A 23,639-nucleotide genomic window follows, 5' to 3' on the forward strand; every position below is an offset into this window, starting at 1 on the left:
TTCATCCTGGAGAGTTTGTACAAGATTAAAAACCAGTTGTGTTTCTTAGATTCTTACAATCTTTTACTCTGAAATGAATGAGACAGCTTGTAGGGTATGCCACTTGATTTGGTTCCACATAAGCATTTTCAAAGATGGAAACTTGAGATATCACTTAGCTGAGGAAAGAGGAGGAACCATCGATATGTAAGTCAGAAGGTACTTCAAGTGGTATCTGAATCTCTGCTTTGCACTGATTCTCTATGGTGTGTACCCTCCTGGATCTTTGTGGTGCAATACCATGCTACAGTGGGGTGGCTAATGTAGAAATAAATGGTCCATTGTGTTATACAGGAAACAATCAATGTCAGAGGAGACACTTCTAGAAATTTTTTATTTGCCAGGCTCTAATTCTGCAACTTGCCTATTTAAATTAAATACAAATCAAATCACAGGATGTCATAAAAGTGTCTCAGAAAAACATTTGATATTAACAGGACAGAGAGGTGACACATCAAATAGACCACAGTTATAATAAACCCAGCATTCTTTATTACCCCATATGAACATTGCCCCTGCCCTGGCACTCCTGTCAATAAATCACCCTGTGTGACCATTGATGAAAATAGTATTTGCTTTCTACTTGCATAGCAACAGAGGGAAGCTGTTCCCTCGTCAAGATGAGGGCACTTTCTCCCCTTCAAGAAACTTCAGAACGTTCCTTTCTCCAAATGGGACAGGGAGGTGTCTGTCCTCTGGCTTTTAGCTGAAACCAGTTTTAGAGGATGAATTAATTGAGACAGGCATGCTCAGTGTTACCCACCCATGCAAGCTCCATTGTATGTTACTTGCAACAGTGAAGAGGAAGCACCACGAAGTGCCTGGCAGCAGCAAAATGTCCTCATACTGTGAAGTCCATCAGAAGGCAGAAAAAGTCCCTTTCTCAAATGCATTTAGATACCTACAGATGCAAATCAGCATTAAGTGGTGGCTGCCAAGGCACCGAAAGTACTTAACCATTCCTGGTTTCAATTTCTTCAAATAGTGATAAGCTTCAGGTGGTGACAAATGTCTGTGACTAAGCCACTTCTTGGCACTAGAAATGGCCTCTTCCTTAAGTGGAACGGTGTCTGTCCACATGCTCCACCATTCCCTGGAAGAGGTGTGAGGCTGCACCACATGCAGCCAGCTGGCGAGACAGGGTGCCATTGGAGGCACCTGGGAACAACAGTCAGTGGAGAGTTTATGGTGCCCAGCACCTCGAAAGAGCAAAGAAGATAAAGGCACAAAAATCAAACCATTCTTGAAGTAATTTTCTGCTCAGAAAAGCACCTGGTCATTTTGTGGATAAATACTTTCCTCACTTTTAAAGACAAAAATGTGAATATTTTTCCAGTTCTATAAAGAACATTAATGTTAATAACAAAACTATTAAATATCTTACACACACTACTATGCTATAGGCCAGAATTTTCTGGCCAGAATTCTATGATTCTATGCTTCTATAACTTCTAACTTGCACCCTTTATTATGAGGTGGAGAATCACCATGGGTGCAGAATTTGACCCTTATGTCCTCACAACACCCTTGTGAGGTAGATAGGTACCATGACATCTCCTTCAGGAGGGGAAACTGAGGCAAAAAGAGGTGAACTGACTTGTGTGCAAGTCTGGGAACAGAACTCAGGTCATGCCCACAGATCTCTCCACTGCAACACACTGCCTTACCTCCCACCCAACTGAATCTCCAGGGCTGAAGCATCCATGTACCACTGGCCAAATACACCTAGTCTAAAACCAATCTTTCTGTATACTACTTCTGCTTCAGAAATTACATAAAAAGGCACTACAAAACATTCTTCTCACAGGACCTGAATTCCAAAGTACCCAAGACAACTCCCATTGCTGTCAGACAGCACAAGCCCTAATATTTGGGCCCCTAAATTTTTACAAGGCATGCAATTAGAGCCTTTTTCATGCCTTGTCACCACCCCAAAATTCCAGAGTTAATTAACAAGGCATCTCAGGCTAATCCAGGAACTTTCACAATAGGTGTGAAGTCCTAGAGGTCACTGGTCATTTCCAGGCTTGCACTAACAAAACACTGGTTGGCATGTGAAACCACATCCTGTGGCTGAGTGAGAGAAAGGCTCCTGGCCCTGCCAGTGCCACCGTGCAAGGAACACAAAGACAGCCCTAACTCATAATTGCCCAAGACATCAGATGAATCATGACCAGCATGGACTATGTTATCTCAACCTTCAATAAGCATGTTTAAATGCAGTGAGATTTGGGAGTGAAAACAAGACAATGGAAAATGTGTTGGATGTTGACTTGGAAGGATTCTACCATATGGTTGAGGACCAACTAAAACACAACATAACGTAACATAACATATCATAACATAATATAACGTACCCCTTCTTCCACTAGACAAGTGACAACAAGGATTTCTCTGCACAGCTGATGACTTGTGGTTATAAGTAACAGTTAATGAATTTTTAGCCCCTGCCTGAGTGCAGTGTTCAGTGCTAATGATTTACAAGTACACACCGTGATACAATAGTTCAAAGCATTTGATACAACAGCCTGCCCTCTCTTTATTTAAAGTTCGATAAATTCTAAATCACGACCCCGATTGGAGGTACAATGGATCACTTGATCATACTTATGATCCAGACACATGATCCTTAGGGTTGTGTAATTAAACAGCACTTTTTGTTCCAGCATGACCGGAATAAATTTGAGTTGGTTCATGCCTGAACCGATGTGTGGCTCCCAGAAGGTAGAAAAACCTGACACTGGATCTGAAGTGGTGACGAGACTCTCTATACAGGGCTTCAGGCAATAAGGAGTAGTATTATGGGTCCTTTTCTTGTTTAACACAGGAATTCTCACTGGTTAGCTGTGCTGTTTGCCCAGGTTGGGAATGTGTCCAGCTCAAACATAGGTCTTCCCCATGTGTTGATGGCCAGAGTGACACAGAAGACTCCAATGATGTTCATCACTATTCCAGATCTAACCTGTGAGGACAAAAGTCCAAACCAACAACAATAACCAAACACCAGCACAGCAAATTGCAGCAAAGCCTATCTGTACATACACAAGAAAGAAACATGGTCAAATAAATCACAGAAATAGCCATTGTACCCACTGCCCTATGTTCTTGCTTAAGTGGAAATACCAGGGAACACACTGTGCAAAGCCTGTGAATGCTTTGCTATGTAACTAGTCTAGGAGCCTTAAGGCATGTACAAGAAGTTGCTCTTATTAGTTAAAGAACAGCTTCTGCCCCCTTCAAGTCTCTAGTTAGAAAACCGATAACATTTGGGTGTTTGGCACAGAACCTGGCACTGTGTGGTTTGGCAGGCAATCAGAGGGCCAGAGCCTAGGGCAACTGATTGTTACCTTCTGCTTTCAGCTGCAGTGGAAACAAGGGCCAAAGCCCCAGAAAACTGGAAAGCACTAACTGCATTTTAACCCTTCAGTGTTTAACAGATTTACCGCTGGTCAGTTTTGCATTTCAACTTGGCTAAGCCACATGTCTGCCAAAGCCTATGAGAAAAGTACCATTACTCCAGAGATACAAATCCTTATTACAATATTAACAATGCCTAAGAGAAGGGCATAAGGTGATAGTTACAGCACGTAAGAGCTTCCTGCTACTTTGGAAATACTCAGCTAAGAAAATTAAACTCTCACCATATTTCAGGATAAAGGCAGTGGGAAGCTTCGGATAAGAGACCAGGCAATTATCATCTTACCATATCCAAAACACGAATGTGGCCATAGGAAAACACTATCGCATTTGGTGGCGTTGCAACAGGTAGCATGAAGGCAAAGGAAGCACTGAGAGTACCAGGCAGCATAACGTACAAAGGATGGATCTTGACAGATGCAGCCTGCAATGAAATGGAGAGAATATCACACTGAAGGTGTTCCAAAAGAAAAGCATACAGAACATTTTCCAGACCATTGAGACATACAGGCTACTTTAGTTTCCTGGTATTATATCACCAGAGTAATTTACAAGCATTTTACTCTGAAATCCACACATGCTTAAAGATAACTTTGGTCTCATTTCCTGTCCCACAATACTTTAAAACAATGCTTGATTCCTTCTTGTTTGTTTTACTTTATGGTATAATTTAGAGTTCTGGTCAAATTTATCTAACCATCTTTTCTTTGACCTCAGACTACACTTTTGCTAAGGCAACACAGGGATGGGATTACAATTACTAGGTATGTGGAGTAACACTCTTAGACATTACATAAACTCTGTGGGACTCAAAACTTAAGTGCCAATTTAAGTCGCTAATAGCTCTGCACCCTTGATTGGAATAGTTTTACTTTGATGAAATAGCCTAGAATCAAGCAGTTATACTTTCCAAATTAAAGAACAAAGAAACCTGGTTTTTCCTTTATGCTACAATTCCAATTCTGCTCAGAAAAGACAGCGGAACTTACCAGGTTTTCCTCCCTAAATTTTAAAATTCTTCTGGCTTCCTATGGAAAATGACAAATTTCTAATAATCAGGCCTACCACTTTCTATATTCTAGCATAAAACCCATGAAGATGAAGGAAACATTCAAAGGGATTAATAGAAAGTGCTGGATTTTGTTTTGGTTTGGGTTTTTTGTGTGTGTGTTTTTCCAGTTCCATGTGGATGGTTCAAATACAAAATGACCAGACGTAACTGACATTTGTTGATCTGTATTAAAAAAGTGACACTCACTTCACTTTTCAAGGGTCAAGGACACACCTTACAGAAGGCTTGAACTGTCTTCCCTTTCTGTGAGGTTACCATGGGGTAGGCATCCTGAATTAGCTTCTTCCCCCAAGAAGCTAGTTCTCAGTCTTCAGGCATAGAGATAGAGCAAATGGGATAAAGTTTATATTCCTGCTTTCTATCTACATATGATGCTATAAACATAGCAGTGAACACCAGGTAAAATCACTATCCATTATGGTATACTGCCAGATGGACTGTTTCATTGATGGCTTTCAGATTAACACTGGAACATTCAAGACAATAAATACAATAATGCTTTGCCACTGGAGACTATCAGCTTAACTCTGTTCTCCCAGTTGACAGGATAACAGGATAGAGATAATCTTACCATGGATGAAAAGACTGGTAGGAAGAGGGTGGCTGTGGCGACATTACTGGTGCATTCGGTGAAGACAGCTATAATAAGTGAAAGTACTGTTGCAATGGCCCATGGTGGGATAGATCCTAGTGGAGTCATTTGATGACCCAGCCAAGCTGAGAGCCCAGAGTTCTGACAAGAAAAAAAAGTGGTTTTCAGTGAGGTTTAGAACCCCTAGCTCATGAACAGGGAACTCATGTTATGTGTAGCATTCCCACTAAATAATGCTAAATGACTCCTGAATTATATAAACACCATCCGAGAAAGTACAATGATCTGTCACAAACACAAAGAAGTTCTGTACTAACTAGACATAATACTGAGTCCCACTTTCCCAATTTTTCTGGAACTCAACTACTTGCTCACACTTTGGTTAAAAAATTATGGGTTTTTTGCTAAACAGAAATATTGCTGAAACTACTGCAAATACTTCATGTATCACTCAGAAGTTTAATGTTTGTTCTAAGGTTTCTGAAGATACTGATGCTCTATGAATGCTCTGTTGTAGAAACATAGGCAGTGATTGACTCAAAACAGCTTACAAAACCTTTGACGCTATGGCTTCTAATGCTCTGGAGCTTTAATAATGGATATATGATGTAAGTAGATGAATGTAAGGCCCTAGAGCTTTAATTTGTCCCATGGTTTAAAACTACCTAGCCACAAAACTTAGATCTGAATATGAATTTCCCCAGAGCACGGCCCTGTTGATAGCTAAAGCTTACTTTGATTTAGATGCATCTTAGCAGTAATGAAGGAAACAGTATGGTTCACCTCAAGACTCTTTCCTGTTTTGGGAATTCAGCTGCCTTTTCTGTGAATTTATGAACACAGGATCAAACCATGGGTTTATGGAATGAAGCATATTGCCTGGCAACAGTGACTGACAAGAAGTTCAAGAAACCCCACTGTACGCAATTTTGGAAGATATCCACCCACATTGATTTTCTTCCTGACCACTTCAGTAGTGGTTTGGTTTAAATCTGAAGATACATATCCTTTAAACAAACCTCAAATGGTTCTGAAAATCTTACAAGTGTTATCTATACTTCTATTTTTCTATCCAGGGCTGGGATCAGGATGATAACAGAAATAAGAAAGGCTGCTTTCTGGTCTGTCCAGTCAGTGAAGATTCCAAACTACTCGGCAGCCTCCAAAAGGTAAGATAAATTGAAGAAACTTGGTCAGAGCACACAAATTCCTGAAAAAGAGGCACAAAGATTCACCTCTCCTTCCAATTCCTGCTAATTTGGATCTGCCTCCAGATCTGAACACTTCTACTGGGTTTGGCTTTGGGTGCATGCCCAGTAATACAGGACTAGATAACAAACCAGGGAAGTTCGCCTTTGAGTCAGAGAAAAACAGATGTCAGGACATACTGCGCTTGCATCAGCCAAAGCAAAACCTCCTCCCAGCAGCAGCACAATGCTCCAGGGCATCTTCCTCTGAACCACATTCCAGTCTAGCAGCGGGGCTGATAAAAATGGCTTTTTTATATCTGAAGTGAGAAATGAAAAGCAGAACATGTTTTAGGAGAGTGAAGACATTTTGTCTCCTGTTCTATAAGATACTAAGGAAAGACCCAACAGGCAGATGCATACTACTGAGAAGCCTGCACAGGGCAAGGGTAATACATGTGAGCAGGGACCATGCCCAAGCCCTGCCCAAGAAGCAAGGGAGATGATCTACCCTGAAGAACTGCATGCAAATCCAGTATATGTTTCTGCCATGTTAGCTGGAGCTGTCTAACTGTTTCCGTGTTACAATTCCTCTTTCAAATACCTTCTTCAGTCTGTTCAGGGTTAGAAATGCTTGGATTCCAGCCTATGAATTTGGGTTTATTAGCAGGAAGGATAAACAGTAGCAGGGCAATAAACACAGCAGGAGCAGAATCAGTGATATACCTAAAAAAGAAAAGAGAATATAGTTTAGAAAATAAACAACTTTCTCGTAGAAGATGGATGCCTTCAAGCGTTGCAGTCACTGATCTTTGTCATCCTGTCTGGGTACTGTACCTGAGCAGAATGGGTCACTAGTTCATTGACTGAGGTCTATCAGACCTGCCACAGCACAAAGGCAGTCATAAAAGAAACTAGATACAATACACATTAATAACCAGAGTCACAGACGACAACAGCTTGTGGGAGCAGGGCTCCTTCTCTGTGGTGAAGCCAAGATTCAACAGCTGTATCTCAAAGAAAGATGTGTAAAGAAATGATCTGAATGATAGTCCCATCATGTATTTTATGTTCTTAATATGCCACAGACATTATGCAAAGAAGCCATTCAAAGCACCAAATCAATTTCCCTGTGAGTGCTAAGCTATTGTTTAGAGGTGATATTACCAAATACTCAAATGACACCACAACTGGTTAGAGCTCGTACAAATAAAACATTAATGTGTACATCAGTGTGACTGAGACCAGCATTACAGAATTTTCTCTTCCTTTAGGAGGTTCAGCTTGGCCATGTCCCAGCCTCCAATTTCATTACAGTACAAACTGCCAAACAATAAATCAACTGGTGAGCTCACACACAAGCAATAGGATCAAGCCTAGCAAACATGTGAATTCAGATAAGGTTGGAATGAATGACCCTGCACTCAAAATTGAATGTAAGAGCAAGGAAATCTGATTCACAGCCAAGAGGGTATAGGAGGAAAAAAACCCTAAAAACTTACTTTTCTCCTTCTGGAAAGAGCCTGGTGGCCCAGCCTTTTACAAAGCCTGGGTGTCTGGAAAACCATAAGAGAACCAGCAAAACAAACATTAGGAGGACATTGAATTCAGCATAAGAGATAGGGCCTAATTTCTTCATTTCTGCCTTCAGCACGTTGTATGCAGCTTTTTCTTTAGCTGTTCTCTCTGTCCCACAGCCCCAGCTTTTTTTAAAGCTGTAAGAAAAAGGGAGAAGAAAATACTGTAAATATGAACATGCTACAAGGATTTAACATGCTTGCCACTCTGAAGCTGTCACAGACTACAGCAGAGGCCAGGAACAAAGAAATAACAAGTGTCAAAGTATTTAATTGGGACATGCCAGTTCTCACAGAAGAATGGGATCTATGAATGGATGTAAGTCTCTGTCCAGTTTGGAGCAACCTAGGAAATAAAACTCAGTTTTGAATAAAGGGTAGCAAAACAGATATGCTTGTTCTCCTACAGCTGAAATTCACAGGGGTAAAATTGAAAAAAAAAAAAGGCAATTCTGTCTGAACATTAAGAATGTATAAAGCTTTTGCCTTAGTGCAACTCCCATGAACACAAAAGGTTTCCAGACCTCAAAAGTTGCCGTGAAATGGAACAAAATGACTTGTCAATGCATTTATTTTATCCAGATTTCTCAATAAGCTGATCTGCAGTAGCTGAGGGGTTTACACAATATTATGTAGTTAAATACTCACTTGAGTCCCATGAAGGAGCACTGTAACCAAAGCCAAGCTAGTACCAACATCAGAATCATGTTTGGGAATGCAAATCCAAACCAGGAAGCAAAATTCACAACATCATTATTTTTGGGGTATAACCTGAAAAGAAAAATGCTTTCTGTATGAATGTAAAAACATTTAGTAATCTACTCTCCCTTTAATATGTGTTAGTGACAATTATACATGTAAATCTAGGACAACCATTACAAGTAATCATAGGCAACATCTACACCCTAACTGAGGTTGATAGGAAGGCACCCTGGGTTTCAGAGCATGCTTAAATGATCCTGTTTTCCCTGTATTCTACTTTAGTGCATACAGGAGCTCATGTTGATATTTTAGGTGTCAGTCAGACAAGCGCTGCTGAAAGATCTCCCACGCATTCTAGGTACCTTTCACTTTTGACATGCCTGCTCATTTATCCCAAGACATAACGTTCTTTCTTCCTCCCCATTCATTCCAATGAGTGAGCAAGAATTCTTTCCTGAAATTAATAGCTGCACTTCTGCTTACTTCAACAGCAGACAAAGTTGCTAGTTGGCTTAAAAGAAAGAAGCCAGTGTTTTAAGAACAGCAATTTTTGTTCTTCCCTGTGTCCGCCAATAATGACTGAAGTTAAAATATCAATAGCAAATTTCCAGCTGGGTGTTAACACCAACAGGTAATGTGGCAGCTGAGGTTGAAGTACTCCCAACAGAAGGAAGCAATGTTGATGGACTGCTGTGGAGTCTGCAAAATTTCCACTGTAGATTAGGTTGCATTTAAATCAATTCTCAAACTCAGTTTAGCAAAGACAGTATTTTGTGTATAACACCTTTCATTTATAACGGTATCTGTACAGTTTCCACAGCCACAGCATGGAGGAATAGTATTATAGGAGAAGCTAAGATATTTTTAGCTCTCTTTGATGTGCTCATGAGAAGAGTTAATAAGACATTCTTCTAATGCTCTTCACTGCACTTCCTCTGCTGCATTCAAGTGAACAAGGTGAGTCAGAAGAACCAGTATCTTATGATCAGCTAGCTGACTGCCAATTACCAGCAAGTATTTCCAAGTTTCTGAGGAGACCTATAATACCAGCATATAGCTGCCTAAAAAAGGCTGAAGCAGAAAAATGAGGCCCAACACTTCATTTACACTCCTCATTCTCAGTTCATTAACTGGTTATTGCTTTTAGTTTGCGACTGGAACTGTTATCTAAGACTAGTCAGTTGGTCACAGAAACAGTAAGACAGTATAAGTAAAAGAAACAGCAAGAATGACTTACTGATTCATCTGTCCTTTCAATACCATGTTTGGTCCTGTTCCAGTAAGTGTTGCAGTTCCTCCAATGCTGGCAGCATAGCATACACAAAGTGTCATTCCCTTACATATACGCTTCCTTGTTTTCTTTTCCTCAGAAGATCTGGGGTCATCAGGGACTTGGCCATTGCTTATGACTAGACACAAAGAACATGACTTGCCTTAAGTAAAGTTAGGGAGGTAGAGAGTTCAGGACATGGTCTGCAGGCTCAGTGCTTCCAGTTTGTGTATGCCATTTATTTTAATTCAAAAAACCCACAGATACGTCCCTAAATACTTTGGACTAATGTTCATATGGAGCTGAATAGAGAGGTTGACAATCTGGGTCTATACGATCCAAGAACGCTGTTGTCCATATCAGTGCCACAGTTTCTTGGCAGTAATTTCCTGTTTTACAGAGAGGCTTACCACCAGTCAGATATTGTCACTGGAACCATTCCAATACCACAGTAAGAACCCAACTAGCTTTAGCAGCTGTGAATATGGGCAGAAAAAACCCCACCCAAAACCAAATTCTTGCCTGGCATAACTAGTAAGATCAGTATGTTATGTCAGTTTACATCAACTGTGAAATTTTGCTACTGTGTCCATTGTTCTCTGAGGTTAACAGTCTAATCTTGAAGTCTGACTGGACTAATAGAGCAGGACAATTTATTTATGGCAATTACAACCAACTCAACAATACCAAAGAGTATTTTTTTGCACACATTTATTACCTTCACTACATGTTAAAATAAATTAGTCAGCAAAGCCAACCAGATCCTTCTAAGTGGACAGAAAACCAGCAAAATTATTATTACTGGTCTTAGAGCAGAAGTCTGGTTTTGGGAGTCAAGAATCAACATTAAGAAGAGCATTTGCAAATATGAAAACTTATAGTTAATACAACTGTTTAGAAGCTAGAAATGAGCAACATTACAGAGCACTCTGTGACCAAGTGGCATTCTTGTGGGCCTGCACATCTCACATAAACATGGTGTCAAGCTCTCCACAAACATAGCATGTGCTCCTTTCACAGTGAGGTAAGAAATGAAGCAACCAAAAAGCAGAGATCACGTATCAAAACTGTGCCTGCAAGGTCCAAACAGATATGGCTGTTATGAGTCAATCTCATAGCAGAGCAACGTCTCGCATACATAAACACCCCTCTTCTACACTGTGTCTTCCATGGACATGTAAGCCAGAAAATGGGCATGGTGCATCCCAGGCAGAAGGCTTGTACTGTGGGACACAGTAAGCACACACCAACATTTGCACTTGTTCTTGCACACAGTCACACAAGGAATCATGACAGATTAACTTGCTAATTCAGTGAAATCGCATCTCCATGAAAATCCCCAAGACAATCCTTCCTCCTCTGAAAAAGAAAGGCACCACAGATCTGATCTTTAATGCTATTTAATAATATAGCCCTTTGTAACAGCACAGTAGAGCAGTAACATCAGAGGGACTGAGTTTGTGCACATGGTTCAAATCAAGTGAAACCTACTGCAGAACCAGAGCATTGACAGAATGACCTTGTGGAGTCAAGCATCAGGGTAAGATCACATTTTAAACTGTTCCAAAGAGTAGTTTGTCTACTGTGAGTCAAATGACACCATCTCCTCTTTCCATGTAGCTTTTAAAGCATTCCTCCTTCTTTTCCTCACCTCCACATACAATCTGATCAATAAAGAGATATTTACTACCCCAGAACCAAAATAGGTTGCACTTGCACAAAATTTTTCAAACACTCCTACATGGCTTAGAAGCTGAATCCCCACTGATGATCACAAGATTTAGAAAGTGAGATGCTGGGAGGTTGGATATTTCCCACACACATGCTTTTCACCTCCTAGAGCAGGCAGTTAAGACTAGGGAAATTACGGGGGGATGACCCCAGCTCGAAGAAAGAACGTAACAATCTGAATGGGATCTTAGCACTAAGCATAACAAAATGGCAGCCACCAAAACTGGAAGCCATTTTGTAAAACCTATAAAAAAATCTTGCCTTTAGGGATTTTAAGGCAGGTCACCACCCTCTTTCCTTGGAAAAGGTGCAGAGAACTCCTTTTAGGTCAGGGAGCTCCAAGTTCAGTAGAATCAACTCACTGCGGAGTAGGCCCTTACCATGCACTGAAGGGGGATCTGATGCATTCTTTTCCTCCAGCTCAATCACTGTATTTGTTTGCCCGGTTGCTTGTTCCATCATGGTCACATCATACTCTGTGTTGTCCATTTGATCCAGGACAGCCTGGACAATAGGAACCATCATAGCAGTGGTGGCTGTGTTACTTATCCACATGGACAGGAAGGCAGTGACTATCATAAATCCCAGCATGAGGCTGAAAAGAGAGAAGCAGGCAGAGGAGAAAGGATGAAAGAAAACAGACGCTGCTGGGCTTTGTAGTCACTGTAATTTAGAAAACAGACCCCAGGCAGGGATGTGTGTAGCATCCAGTAATACAAAGCAGGGACAGATTCCCTTCTAGGACAGCTCTGCCACCTTCATTGAAGGAATCCCAGGAAACCATTTAGCTCCTTAGTCTGCACATGATTAAGTCTGTCATAATTTTGTCCCCAATGGCAAGCATCTAGAATTTAGCCAGATGATGGTTTTGGCTAAAGGACAAATGAACTGTTTCTGCTGACAGACTTCACCTCTGGAAACTCTGTATAAGTGCAGCTAAAAGGTTCTTGAAGGTTCCCTTCTCTGCTATCTGTTAAAACACCATCCCTAGGCCTCTGCTAAATTGACAGAGGCAAGGAAGAAGTAATGTAATACTCTTACAGTGCAGGTTTCACCCCAAGAATCAGCAGGACCCTCAGTGCAATCCTTTTGTGAAGATTCCACTGTTCAACAGAAATTGCAACAATCAGTCCTCCAACAAAGAGCATGTTTGTATCATTTAGGTACTGCAAGCACACCTGAAAGACAGAGAACATAAGTCAGGGGCCCAAATGTTGTCTCTTGCTAGATTCACTAGTACATTTTGCCTTCCATCCTCTCAAGGCTATTCACTGCACTAGGCCCCACCCCAACACCAGCAGAAGGGGCAGTTGCAGCCTCAGAGATACCTCGTTTCCTGAACCCTTGATCCCCTGTTTAAGTGCTGAACTGCCCAGTACAGGGGCTCTTTGTGCATCATGAACCTTCTTTTTTAGATCAGGAGTTAATAAAATGACAGCAGGTTCCCAAAATATTGTTAGGGGCTCAAAGTATTGTGTAGGTCTTAGAAATGATGAGTTCAAAAATGTATTTCTCAGCACCTTTAGCAACCACACCTGCCACTACCAGCGTGTTGGCCAACAGTGAACCTGGGCTACAGTACCTAAATACAGCCTCTCTCCCCTGCGATAAAGCACTAGCACAGCCAGAATGACCTTTGGAGAGGACACAGTGTACTTGCCGGCATCATGCTGTCTACACTGTCAGAAGTTTGTCCTGTGCATTTTGAAATCTCCTAGAGGATATGTCAGCACTGCTCTCTCATGGGATGGGTTATGAACACACAAACTGCTGGCACTAGTGGGACGCTCTCCAGCAGGACTCAAGCCCAGAAACAGACCTTCTTCTCTACCATCTCAAGCCCCACACTGTTAATGTTTTGGGTAAATATGGATTTAGTTCAGCATCTTCCCATACAGGAACCCTGAACACTGCTCAGTATGTTCAAAACCAGCAACACAGAACTAGAGCGCTTTCCTATCAGACTTGTTTGCTAAATATTGATGGGGGATCAGAGCAATGGATATCCCTGTATCAGGTCCGGATTGAGCAAGTTTCTTACTGATTTAGAGCTCTGAACTCCAAGCAGAGGGAAAAATACCACAGGCATGAGGGAGGTAACAGCCAGTGGGATCACTTCGGTGCACCAGTAGACAGCCATGATGATGATGATATATGCACATTTGGCCTCCTGCAATATAATGGAAGACACGTTTAAGAATAGATAACTATTTTTAAAGATAAGAAACACATTGGTAGGTCTTATAAGGGGCCCAAACACTACACTGTCTGTAGCTTAACAAGTTATGCTGAAATAGGTAGCAGAGATATGTAGACTTAAACTTGTACTTTTAAACCTTGTTCTGAAGTCTCTTGCATAAAAAGACCTTTTTGACCACAGTGATTGTTCTAATGCACCCACACAAAATGTAGGGTATGAGAAAGACAAACCTTTCACAAATAGGTAAGCACCCAGTTTGTAGCGTGCAATTACCTCTTGGTAGTTGAGGTGAGCAGGTTTCATATCTAGGAGCCAAGAATTTTTAATAGTGTTTGTAGATTTGGGCATTTCTATTTTGAGTTAATTATTTTTAAATTGATATCCAAATTTCCCAGTGTGGATGATTAGCTTGTCTGAAATTCACACATCTTTGAGGTATGTCCAGTAACACACCCGCGTCCAGAAACTGTATCACTGAAAAATTTAGAAGTTCTTAACTTTTCAAAGTAACTCTTAAAGTAAAAATTTTACCTTTTTTTACAGTGAATAAGCACGTTAGAGGTATTTAATTACTTTCCCAACTCATACTGTGCTTACCTATTAAGGGGATTCCCTAGATTAGAAATGTTGTAACCTGTCTTTTTATAGTTGATCAGGCATTTTTGTAACTTAGCCTTCCTTGGTTTGTACTTTCAAAATTGTTACGAGAAGCAAACATTCATTAGCCAACAGTAAACAGTGTTTTAAAGCTTAAGTCAGTGTTCTGCAGTTCAGAATTTGCTCATATTTAGAGTATGTGTTTATAGGATTTTATTCTAATACAACAAATGGGACTTTATTGCAAAAATAAATGGTGTTACAGTGACATTTAAAAATTGCCGTAAGGTGATATTTATAAATAGGGGTGTGTTTTCCTTCATTTTGTTGAGAAGCTTAAGAACCAGAAAACAGCCTTTGTAAGCAATTTGATTTTTTTTTTTCTTCAGGTTTCCAGGAGATTAATTACAGCAGAAGTTTTGAAAAAAATATTTCCAGAGACTAAAAGATATCAGACAGATCCTATTTAAGTCTGTTCCCTTAATAAATATGAGGTGAGGTCATGATACAATTTATGCTGTACCACAGTAACTAAGTGCTAGAACTGACTGTGGTTAATCTGTTGCCAGTATGAAAGACAGATAAACAACCCTAAGTGAATAAAATTCACAATACAGAAGAAACACTGGTTTCGTAGAGTGGAGAGTAAATAATTTATGTTCAAAAATACAACCATGCTTATAAATTAACTCCAACAACCACAGCCAATTCAAACAACCAATGATCTGGAATTAAAAATATATCTGTATCTATACCTATATCCATCTGTGATTTATGGGAACAGTCACAGAATGTTTCTTTGGTGTCTCTGTACAGTTGACAAGAAACACAGTGATCTGCTTTCTCATTGAGAGCTGTAAAAGCAGTTACTGATGGGTATGTTACTCTCTCATTGTGAAATACTGTAATTTCCCAGATTAGACTGATGACACAATATTCCCACAAATACCGGAAAAAATGAAGACATTCTTATTTTTCTAGGGAAACTATCTTTGCTAGTATTGATTTAAGTAGTACCTAGCAATCAGGAATTTCTCTTTCTATAAAGCACCAGCATTCAACTGAAAGGGAAGGCTGGCAGTATTTAGACAGGTAAACCAGAATGGCTAGCAATTTTCTTTATAAGCATGTGTGACATTTTCCTCTACTTTAAAATACACTGAGCAATACAGGTCACTCAGTAGAAAGAGTGTTTTCTGCATTAGAATAGCCTCTAAAGCTCTCTAAGGCTAAAATACTGTAAACTGAGATTTCACATTTTGCCAAGGCTACCAGACATTAAAGACCAAAGTCTTCACTGAGTTATTCCAATTTTATGCTGGTATAACTCCACTGAAAGCAAAGGAGTTGTGGCATCACCCTCAATGAAGTAAGATGGATGTGAATTTAAGGATATTGCATTTGAAACCCTGTTAACCATCACTGCATAACACACAATGCATGGCTTCTGATTGCACCACTGATGAAGAATGCCACTCAGCAACGCTCCTTGAAGTATCTCAATGCCTCAGCAGTGAGTGAGCTGGAAAACTCAGAAGTCCTGTCTTTCAGTGTATTGCCATCATTACTGGATAATGCAAAACACAATTCTAAATGTGCGGGCCAGCTATGTATATATTTATATTTGGCCCAAAAAAGAATTGCATTGAATTTGCAAGATGGGTTGGGTCTGTAGGAGCCCCAGGTCCTGGCAGTGGCACAGCCGTTAGGATAAACAGAGATTGGCACAGAGTTCCTTCTGCAAGTTCAGCTGCACAGCACCGGTGTCTGAAGAGAATTTGGGAGTGACACCCGAGATCTGGGACTGAGTAGCTAGCTGAGCTGCACAGAAATGCTTCAGGGAGAAGGTGGCAGGAAGGATCTGCCTCAGTCCACTGTGGGGAAGTGGAACTGCCTTGGCAGGGATCGGCACTGCTTGCTCAGGTGGCAAAGGAGATGCTGTGGCGAGGGCAGCCTGGGTGGCCAGTGCTGCGCTGGGTGTCTGGGGCACGGCGCTGCACCGGGCGGGCAAGCGGGCTGGGTGCCCTGCAAGCCTGGACAGGGCCCTGCGTGGTGGGCTGGGACAGGGGATCCTGGGCAGCAGGGCCCAGACCTGGGGGCTCTGGTGGGGCAGCGGGACCCAGACCTGGGGGCCAGGGGATGGGATCCCTTGGGGCAGCAGGACCCACACCTGGGGAGCAGAGAGGTGGGCTCCTGGGGGGGAGCAGGGGCCGGACCTGGGGGCCAGGGGATGGGATCCCTTGGGGCAGCAGGACCCACACCTGGGGAGCAGAGAGGCGGGCTCCTGGGGGGGAGCAGGGGCCGGACCTGGGGGGGGCTCTGTTCTCCGCGGGGGCGCCGCAGGCACTTACCCGCGTCGGCACAGCGACCGGCAGCGGCAGCAGCAGCAGCGGCGTGAGGAAGAGGATGGCGAAGGACCAGTACCTCAGCAGGGGCCGCAGGCACGTCGGGGCCATCTTCTGTGGGGACACACGGTCAGGGCGCGAGCGGGAGCAGCGCCCGCCGCTGCCGCCTTAAGTACGGGGCGGCGGGGCCGCGGCGGGAGGGACATGGCGGGGGGCGACGCGACCCGCCCGCGCCCTGACGGAGGCCGGCCGCCCCCGCCCTGGCGGGACACCGAGCCCGCCCGCGCCCTGACGGGACCGGCCGCCGCCGCCCCGACCGGACACCGGGCTCGTTGCTGCCCTAACGGGGGCCGGGCCGCCGGTAGCGGTGCAGACGCGGGCCAGGAGCGAGGGAGCCGCAGGAGAGCAGCCGGTCTGGCGCCAGCCCGGCGCCCCTGCCCCGCGACGTCCCTCCCGCGCCGGGGCCGGCCGGCAGCAGCCCTGCGGGACGCGGTGCCGGCAGCCGCTGCCCGACACCGGGGAGATTGCCTCAGCCTGAGCCGGACCCTGCCGGCCCGCTCCATCGCACGGGCGCCGGGCCGTGCCACGGGGCGTCTCCTGCTTCCTTAGGTCCAGCTCTGTGCTCCTGCCTCTGCAGACCTTCCACAAACAAGGAAAGCTGCATAACGGCAGTGTATCAAGCTATCGCACCAGTTGTGAGAATGTTTTAAGAAAAACATCCCTACTCATTATGCCTACAGAAAGTTGCCAGCAAGCACAGATTCTCACAATGCGTACTACACGCAGGCACTGGAGTGCTGCCACGCAGCTCCTCTCAGGTGCTGGACTTCCAGGAGGTGCTGGTGATGTCAAGGAAGGATCACATCTCCCTCATTTACAGAGTGGTGAGGAAGGACTAGTCCTTTAGGGAAATGGAGAGTTAAAACCACAGTGGGGGTCTCCCCAAAACAAAGGTCTGTGCAGGCATGCATGGCAGTGTTTCACCGCCCATTATTTTGTGAGGGATTGTGTGTCTGCGATCTGGGTTAAAAATAACCCAGAAAGGTTAACTTGAAAGGTTATTCTTAATGTTCATTTCGATGATTTGGTCCACAGTGTAGGCACAGAATCAGAAGTGATGGCACTACTGAAAGGTTGGCAAGCATATCAAGATGGCAGAAACGTACAACTGGAGGGACTGGGAACTAGACTGAAGACAAATAACTTGTTGATATTGTATGTTCTGCTTCTGGGATGTCAACAGCCACCTGAAATTGAAGGCAGCAGAAGTCATATCTTGGCAATTCGATCCTGCAGTCTATTAGTACAGTCTTACCAAGCAATTACTCAGAGAAATAAAAAATTTCAGATTCCACAGCAAGTAATGAGGGAGCTCTGACTACAGCTTGCACTATTTGTCCTCTGCTGACCAGAGGAACTTGAGTGACAGAAGTTCAAAACAAGACACTCCAATGTTACTGTTCTGTTTGTAAATGCAGCGAATGTCCACTAAGGAAAATAGTAGCCAACCGGATCTGGACAGATTCCAAATCTTCAAACCTTTAGCAGCAGTCCCTCTGGGTAACTTACCAACACAGAGGAAACTTCACACCAGTGCAAAGCCTAGCAGAAAGTGGGGAATCAGCCAAAACTTGCATTCCTGTGGCTAGTCTCCAATGAAAAAATGGTCGCTAGTCAACAAAGGACTATAAGCACTTAAATAGGAAAATGCAAAGAGTTAACTCCAAAGAAGTTGTATTAAGGTTTACTTTGATAGACCAGTGCAAATATGATTTGCTGTCTTGTTTAAATGGAACACAGTGCAGAAAAAATAAAGAAAATAAAGAAAAAGGCAATGAACGTGTTGATACCTTTAGTTGGACTAATCCTGTGAAAGGAGACTTGCATGCTGTATCTGGGAGTGAGATCAGGGACTCCTGTGGGCAGTCCCCCATTAGCCAGTCCATGCCTCAGTGTCCTCTTTTGTCAAATACAGAGAAAGGAATCTATATTTCCTTATTGCGCAGGATTATTGCAAACTTGCCTTCAGTGTGCCATGCATGCCATGCAAAGTATGTTCTATGATATGGAACAAAACAGAAAAAAAAAAAAGCATTCACAGGAAAGAACAAGCATCTGAATAATAGGAAATCAGACTGAAAGATAGTGGAGTACCTTCTTGTGCTGTTCATATAGCAACTGTCAAGCAGAACGGTATACCCTTGGGAGGAGAAGGGGAGGGATACGAGAAACACAGTGTTCCCTAGGGCTCTTAGGAACAGCTGACTTGGGACAGGGATGAGAAGATAGTGCAGGCCTCTCAACAGATTATAGAGCAGAAAGGAAGGAGCAAAGTAGGAAAACAGGGCGATGTCAGTGAAGACCAGCAAGTACCTGATGCTTAGAGATAAATATGCACTTCCCATTCCAGTGGAGCTGCCTGGTCAATAGCAGTTGAATGAGAGAGGGACATATAGGAACAACACTGAGTCCAGATGTGAAAGAAAGCATGTCTGAATCTTTATCTGAGCATGTTTTCATCTGAGATCTGGGTCCCAAACTAAACAACTGTAATCTTTCCATGAATCAAGACCAGTACTGATAAACTGAGTTTAGAAACCTAAATTTAAAGGCATTCGCTGCACTTTGACTAAAGCAAAAGCTGGGAAAAATCTTAAGTGTGACCATGGAAATGAGCAACTTCTATTTCTTTACTTTTTTTTTTTTTTTGCAAAAGTAGGCTCCTTTTATAGAGGATTGCTTCTGGAGGAGAGCAGGTTGGTTTGCTGGAGTACATGTGAAATATTTGTTGATGAAAAATGGCTGTGCTTACTCTGCTGAGAAGAAATCAAATTAGTGCTAACTACAGTTCCTGTGGAAGTCTGCTAGGAATTCAGCTAAAACCAAGCAAAGGAGCTGGTTGTTGCAGAGCAGCAAGGACAAAGTCCTGCACCGAACTGAACCTGTAATCTTGAAAAGTAAATTCTGACCTTGTTACACCCTTACTCAAGCCATCCGGCCACTGCACACTTTCTATTTAAGATACCCCCATCACTATTTTGTAAACCATTGGAGGTTTACACGTGTCAAGTCATGCTCTATTGTAAGAACCAGCAGGCCAAGAAGTTGACCAAATCCTGATGTTAGAGCCACATACTCATATATCATTGCAAACAGTGACAACATGGGCAGGAAGAAGACTGAGTGAGGACAAGAGAGAAGACACCTACATTCCGATAAGGAGGTGGAGAAGCTGTGCAATGCATAGTCATGATACAGGAAGGGAAGAACGTGATTGGATGAAATGGGGGAAGAGAGCAGATTACAATGCAGGACAAGGCTGGGCACTTCTCTCTAGGTGATCAGGATGCACCAAGACAGAGAAGCACAGAGCAGCATGTTCGATTTGGCAAGTCTTCCAGCTGTTAGCTATCTCCTTCAGTCTATGCTTACAACTCAGTTACATTTGGCAGTGTCTGGATACGAGTGCTACAGGAATGGCAGCTCTTTCACATAACTTGTCCATGAGCTTCCTCTTCACGCTGCCAAGGGGAAGGCAGACAAAGCTTTAGCTGCTTGCTTTACAGAACTAGTGTGACAGCTGAGCAAAAGGAAGTTGCTGAGAGCCCATCGTGTTTGCAAAACCTCCAGCAGGAGGAGTTTTAGATGGTTCAAAGAGAGCATTCAAACAAAAACCTCCCACAGCCTGAAATTCAGCTCATGCTAATTGAGCACTAACTGCAGGCCTTCAAGAAAAAAGAACCCTTTCCTCCAGTCAGTACTGCTGAACATAGCAGAGACCAGAGCAGTATTTACAAATATGTATGTGAGATGTGTGATTTCATGGTCTTTAAATACTGCTTTAAAGACAGGAAAAATTAGCTTTTGGTTATAGACAACATTTAGAAGTGGGAGACTGTAGCAGCCTTTGGGCTAAATTTTGAGGTTGTTCTTCTTGGTAATAAGTTTCAAATCAGTTTACAAAGGAACTCAAATCTTTGTATTACAGAAACTTAGGCACGGGTGGTGACATGAAATAGAACCAGGAGGTGAATTAGGTCTCTTGTACCTGAACCCATTTCCCTGGTTACTATACACCACTGCTCCCATTTGCTACTGTGCTACCCTAATAAACACAGGTATTTTAAAGCATATCAAGAACCACGGGTATGATGTGGTAACAGAGCCAAGCCCATCTCATGGCTCACTGCCACTGACCTGCCTTGGCTTTCTTGCCATTTCTCAGCTGATGGCTCTGGGGCTCATTGAAGCTTAACTTGACAAAGAAAGCAGAACATTTTTCTGCAGAGTTAGTGAGCTGAATAGGTTCAATGAACTGTTCAGTGAGTACCAGAGCCAGCTCAAGAGACTGGGCCGCTTATAGCCCATTGTTCTCTTATGGGAACAGTAACAGCTGGGACAGGAACAGCCACACCTTTCCAGAGAGCAGATTCATAGATGAGCTTGACAGCATTATCAAACCACACACAGACTCTTGCAGTCTTTCCTTCTGTGCTTCAGATGCCAGATTCAAGGATGTAAGCCACTGTAAAGAGTTCCACCCTGAAGTGGGACACCACTAAAGACTAGTTAACAAAGGCTGACCTGCATTGTTTGGGTTAGTAGAAAGGGACTAGAAATCAAGTCTTCTTGAAAGGTAGGAGTTCCAGGGTCATCAGTCCAGGTGGAAAAATTGGAAAAGAAATATTTTAGTATAGCTGCTTTTCTGATATATCTTACTCTCTACAAGCGAATCGGCCCAGTTACTTATTGCTGGATAGGAATGGTCTGTGGCATGGAGGCTTTACAGGTAGCGGTTGATTCACTTAATTACAGATATACATATTTTCCACCTCTGATTCAAATTCTGTCCAAGCACACAAGTATAGTTTGCCTGTTTTAAAGCAGTCTATTTGACTTAGAAAACTGCTATTTCCTCTCAAGACAAAAACTCTCCTCATATTCTTTTTAAAGTTCTTTCATGTTTCAGGCTTCATGCAACACCTGGAGGTACAAAAGTTTTAAGAAAATTATATTAAACAAGGACTGTAAGACCTATCATACTTGACACTGAGAAACAGAAATTAAAACAACTGACCCTGAGACATTCTAGGACTTAGCAGAAAAAGAAGTGTCCTCTACCCAGGCTTTTGAAAATCACATCTAAAAAACAACTAGCTTAGAACTTACCTCTATGTGATGCTTGACTTAAAGATGCCTAGAAGAGGTCTTGTACAATAATGTTATGCACTGGAAAGTTTACACAGAATTTAAATGGAAAGAGTTATTACCAGCATTCAGAGAAAATCACTGTTTCATTACTTTCCGTTTTCCCTCCAATCAGTACTTTCCAGCCACTGCCAGTCCACTCTGTTGCTTTAGGAGTATCTTTCAACTAAGTTCCCAGTGGAGCATCTGATATTTTTCCAAGAAAAGCTTTAGAGACTCTGAACGAACAGTCCTTTCAGTACAATCCCTGTGCCCAACAACTTTCTACATAAAAGCCCTCATTATGAATTTTGAGTCAGTGAGGTTTTCTCAGTCAGTGTGTGTTGCTGATCAAGCTTTCTTGACCTAGAATTGGTGTTTCCTGTATAGTTTGCATGAAGCCCTAAAGCACATTCAAATGCTGTGCAAGCTAATGACTACAAAAGAAAAAAAAAAAAAAAAAAAATCACATAAAAAAATTTGATTTGGAATTGGCAACTCTGTAACCTCTCCCTTAGCTGCCATCTCATTAACATATTTTTTCAAAAGCCTTTTCTCTGCTTCATTACATAATTTGTGTTAGAAAATTCAGATAAACACTCATTATTCCCAGGTCTAAATAATGGCTTATTTGGCTTCCTTTTTCTTCTGCTTTTATTTTTCCCAGAGAAAAATTGGGGACAGAAGGGGCTTGTTTGGATGGGAAATGAACCACACCAATTTCTGAGTAACATCTGGGACATCTGTTGTGTATGGTGTTACAATACATTATTCAAATACTGGTGAATGATTTTTCCCAGTACCCCTGCAAAGTAGGAGAGTTAATATGTCTGTCCCCATTTTACAGACTAAGAAGGTCAGTTAATATTTTCTGCATCTCCTTTATCTCATTATTCCACATCAGGCAGGGTCTATGACATCAAAGAGCCACTCCTGTCATGCTGCTGTAAGGGACGAGTTGTAGTGGCAGGTACAAGAAATCCTAGGCCTTCCATCAGAAAATCCTGAAGACACTGGCACTGTCATTGAAACAAAAACAAAGTTCTGTTCCTTTTTCTCTCTAAAATTTCTTCTGAAGTTCCCTATGTAAAAATTTAGAACTGTATCACCCCTAGCTGAGGTCCAGCAACTGGCAGGACCTGCTTGCACCTGGGGCCTCTAGTGCTGTTGGTCTGTCCCAACCATGACAGAGCATGACCAGGGAGAAAAGGCAGAGCTGGTTAAGGCAGGCTGGAGATCTCACCTTGCACATACTTTCGTAGCCTGAAGTGGTCTGAGGGTCCCTGGAGAAACAGTGGAGCCTGGGAGTGTGCTGGGGCAAGGCTGAACAGCCGTGTGGAGCTCAGTGCGGTGAGACTGGAGCACCAGTGCTGGGTTGCTCCCCCATAGTGTTGGTGGGCAATTATTTCCTCTTCACTAGCTGGCTATTTTTGTCTGAGTGGGACAGCATTGCCGCAGGGAGGCCAAGGTGGGTTTGTGAGGCTGGATACTACCATGACCACCACTGCAGAGATGGAGGGGGCTGCAGTGTGCCCCTGCCCTCCCATCTCCCTGCAAGCCAGCCCTGCAGCCTGTCAGCCTGGGAAGGCTGAGAGAGCGATGGCCGCGGTGGCATCCGCCTGGCGATGGCTGTGGCCGAGCGGGCAGCAGCTGTGGTGGGGTACAGGGCAGCTGCATGAAGAGCCCACTGCCCATGGGCAGCACTCCTGGGTCTGGACTGCAG

General features: G+C 42.9%; 1 protein-coding gene across 4 annotated transcripts; it reads right to left on the bottom strand.

Moving 5' to 3' along the window:
* Nucleotides 1-354: 354 nt before the first annotated feature.
* SLC13A5 (solute carrier family 13 member 5) lies at nt 355-22,181 on the bottom strand. 4 transcript variants are annotated; one of them, XM_032982319.2, is made up of 14 exons: nt 21,899-22,181; nt 18,580-18,787; nt 16,736-16,843; nt 13,629-13,757; nt 12,629-12,765; nt 11,968-12,182; nt 9,824-9,995; nt 8,533-8,655; nt 7,810-8,022; nt 6,912-7,033; nt 6,509-6,627; nt 5,100-5,261; nt 3,743-3,880; nt 355-3,001 (listed from the first exon to the last, which is right to left on the bottom strand). In XM_032982319.2, exons 2-14 carry the CDS (start codon nt 18,673-18,675, stop codon nt 2,873-2,875), a joined length of 1,863 nt encoding a protein of 620 aa, XP_032838210.1. In that variant the 5' UTR covers nt 18,676-18,787; nt 21,899-22,181; the 3' UTR covers nt 355-2,872. The 4 variants fall into 4 exon arrangements, with proteins under 4 accessions (XP_032838210.1, XP_032838213.1, XP_032838211.1 ...); XM_032982322.2 differs by lacking the exon at nt 18,580-18,787 and having other exon boundaries at nt 16,736-16,840; XM_032982320.2 differs by lacking the exon at nt 18,580-18,787.
* Nucleotides 22,182-23,639: the final 1,458 nt, after the last annotated feature.

Source organism: Tyto alba, unplaced genomic scaffold, assembly GCF_018691265.1.
Source record: "Tyto alba isolate M040663 unplaced genomic scaffold, T.alba_DEE_v4.0 Super-Scaffold_19, whole genome shotgun sequence".
Taxonomy (NCBI): Eukaryota; Metazoa; Chordata; class Aves; order Strigiformes; family Tytonidae; genus Tyto; species Tyto alba.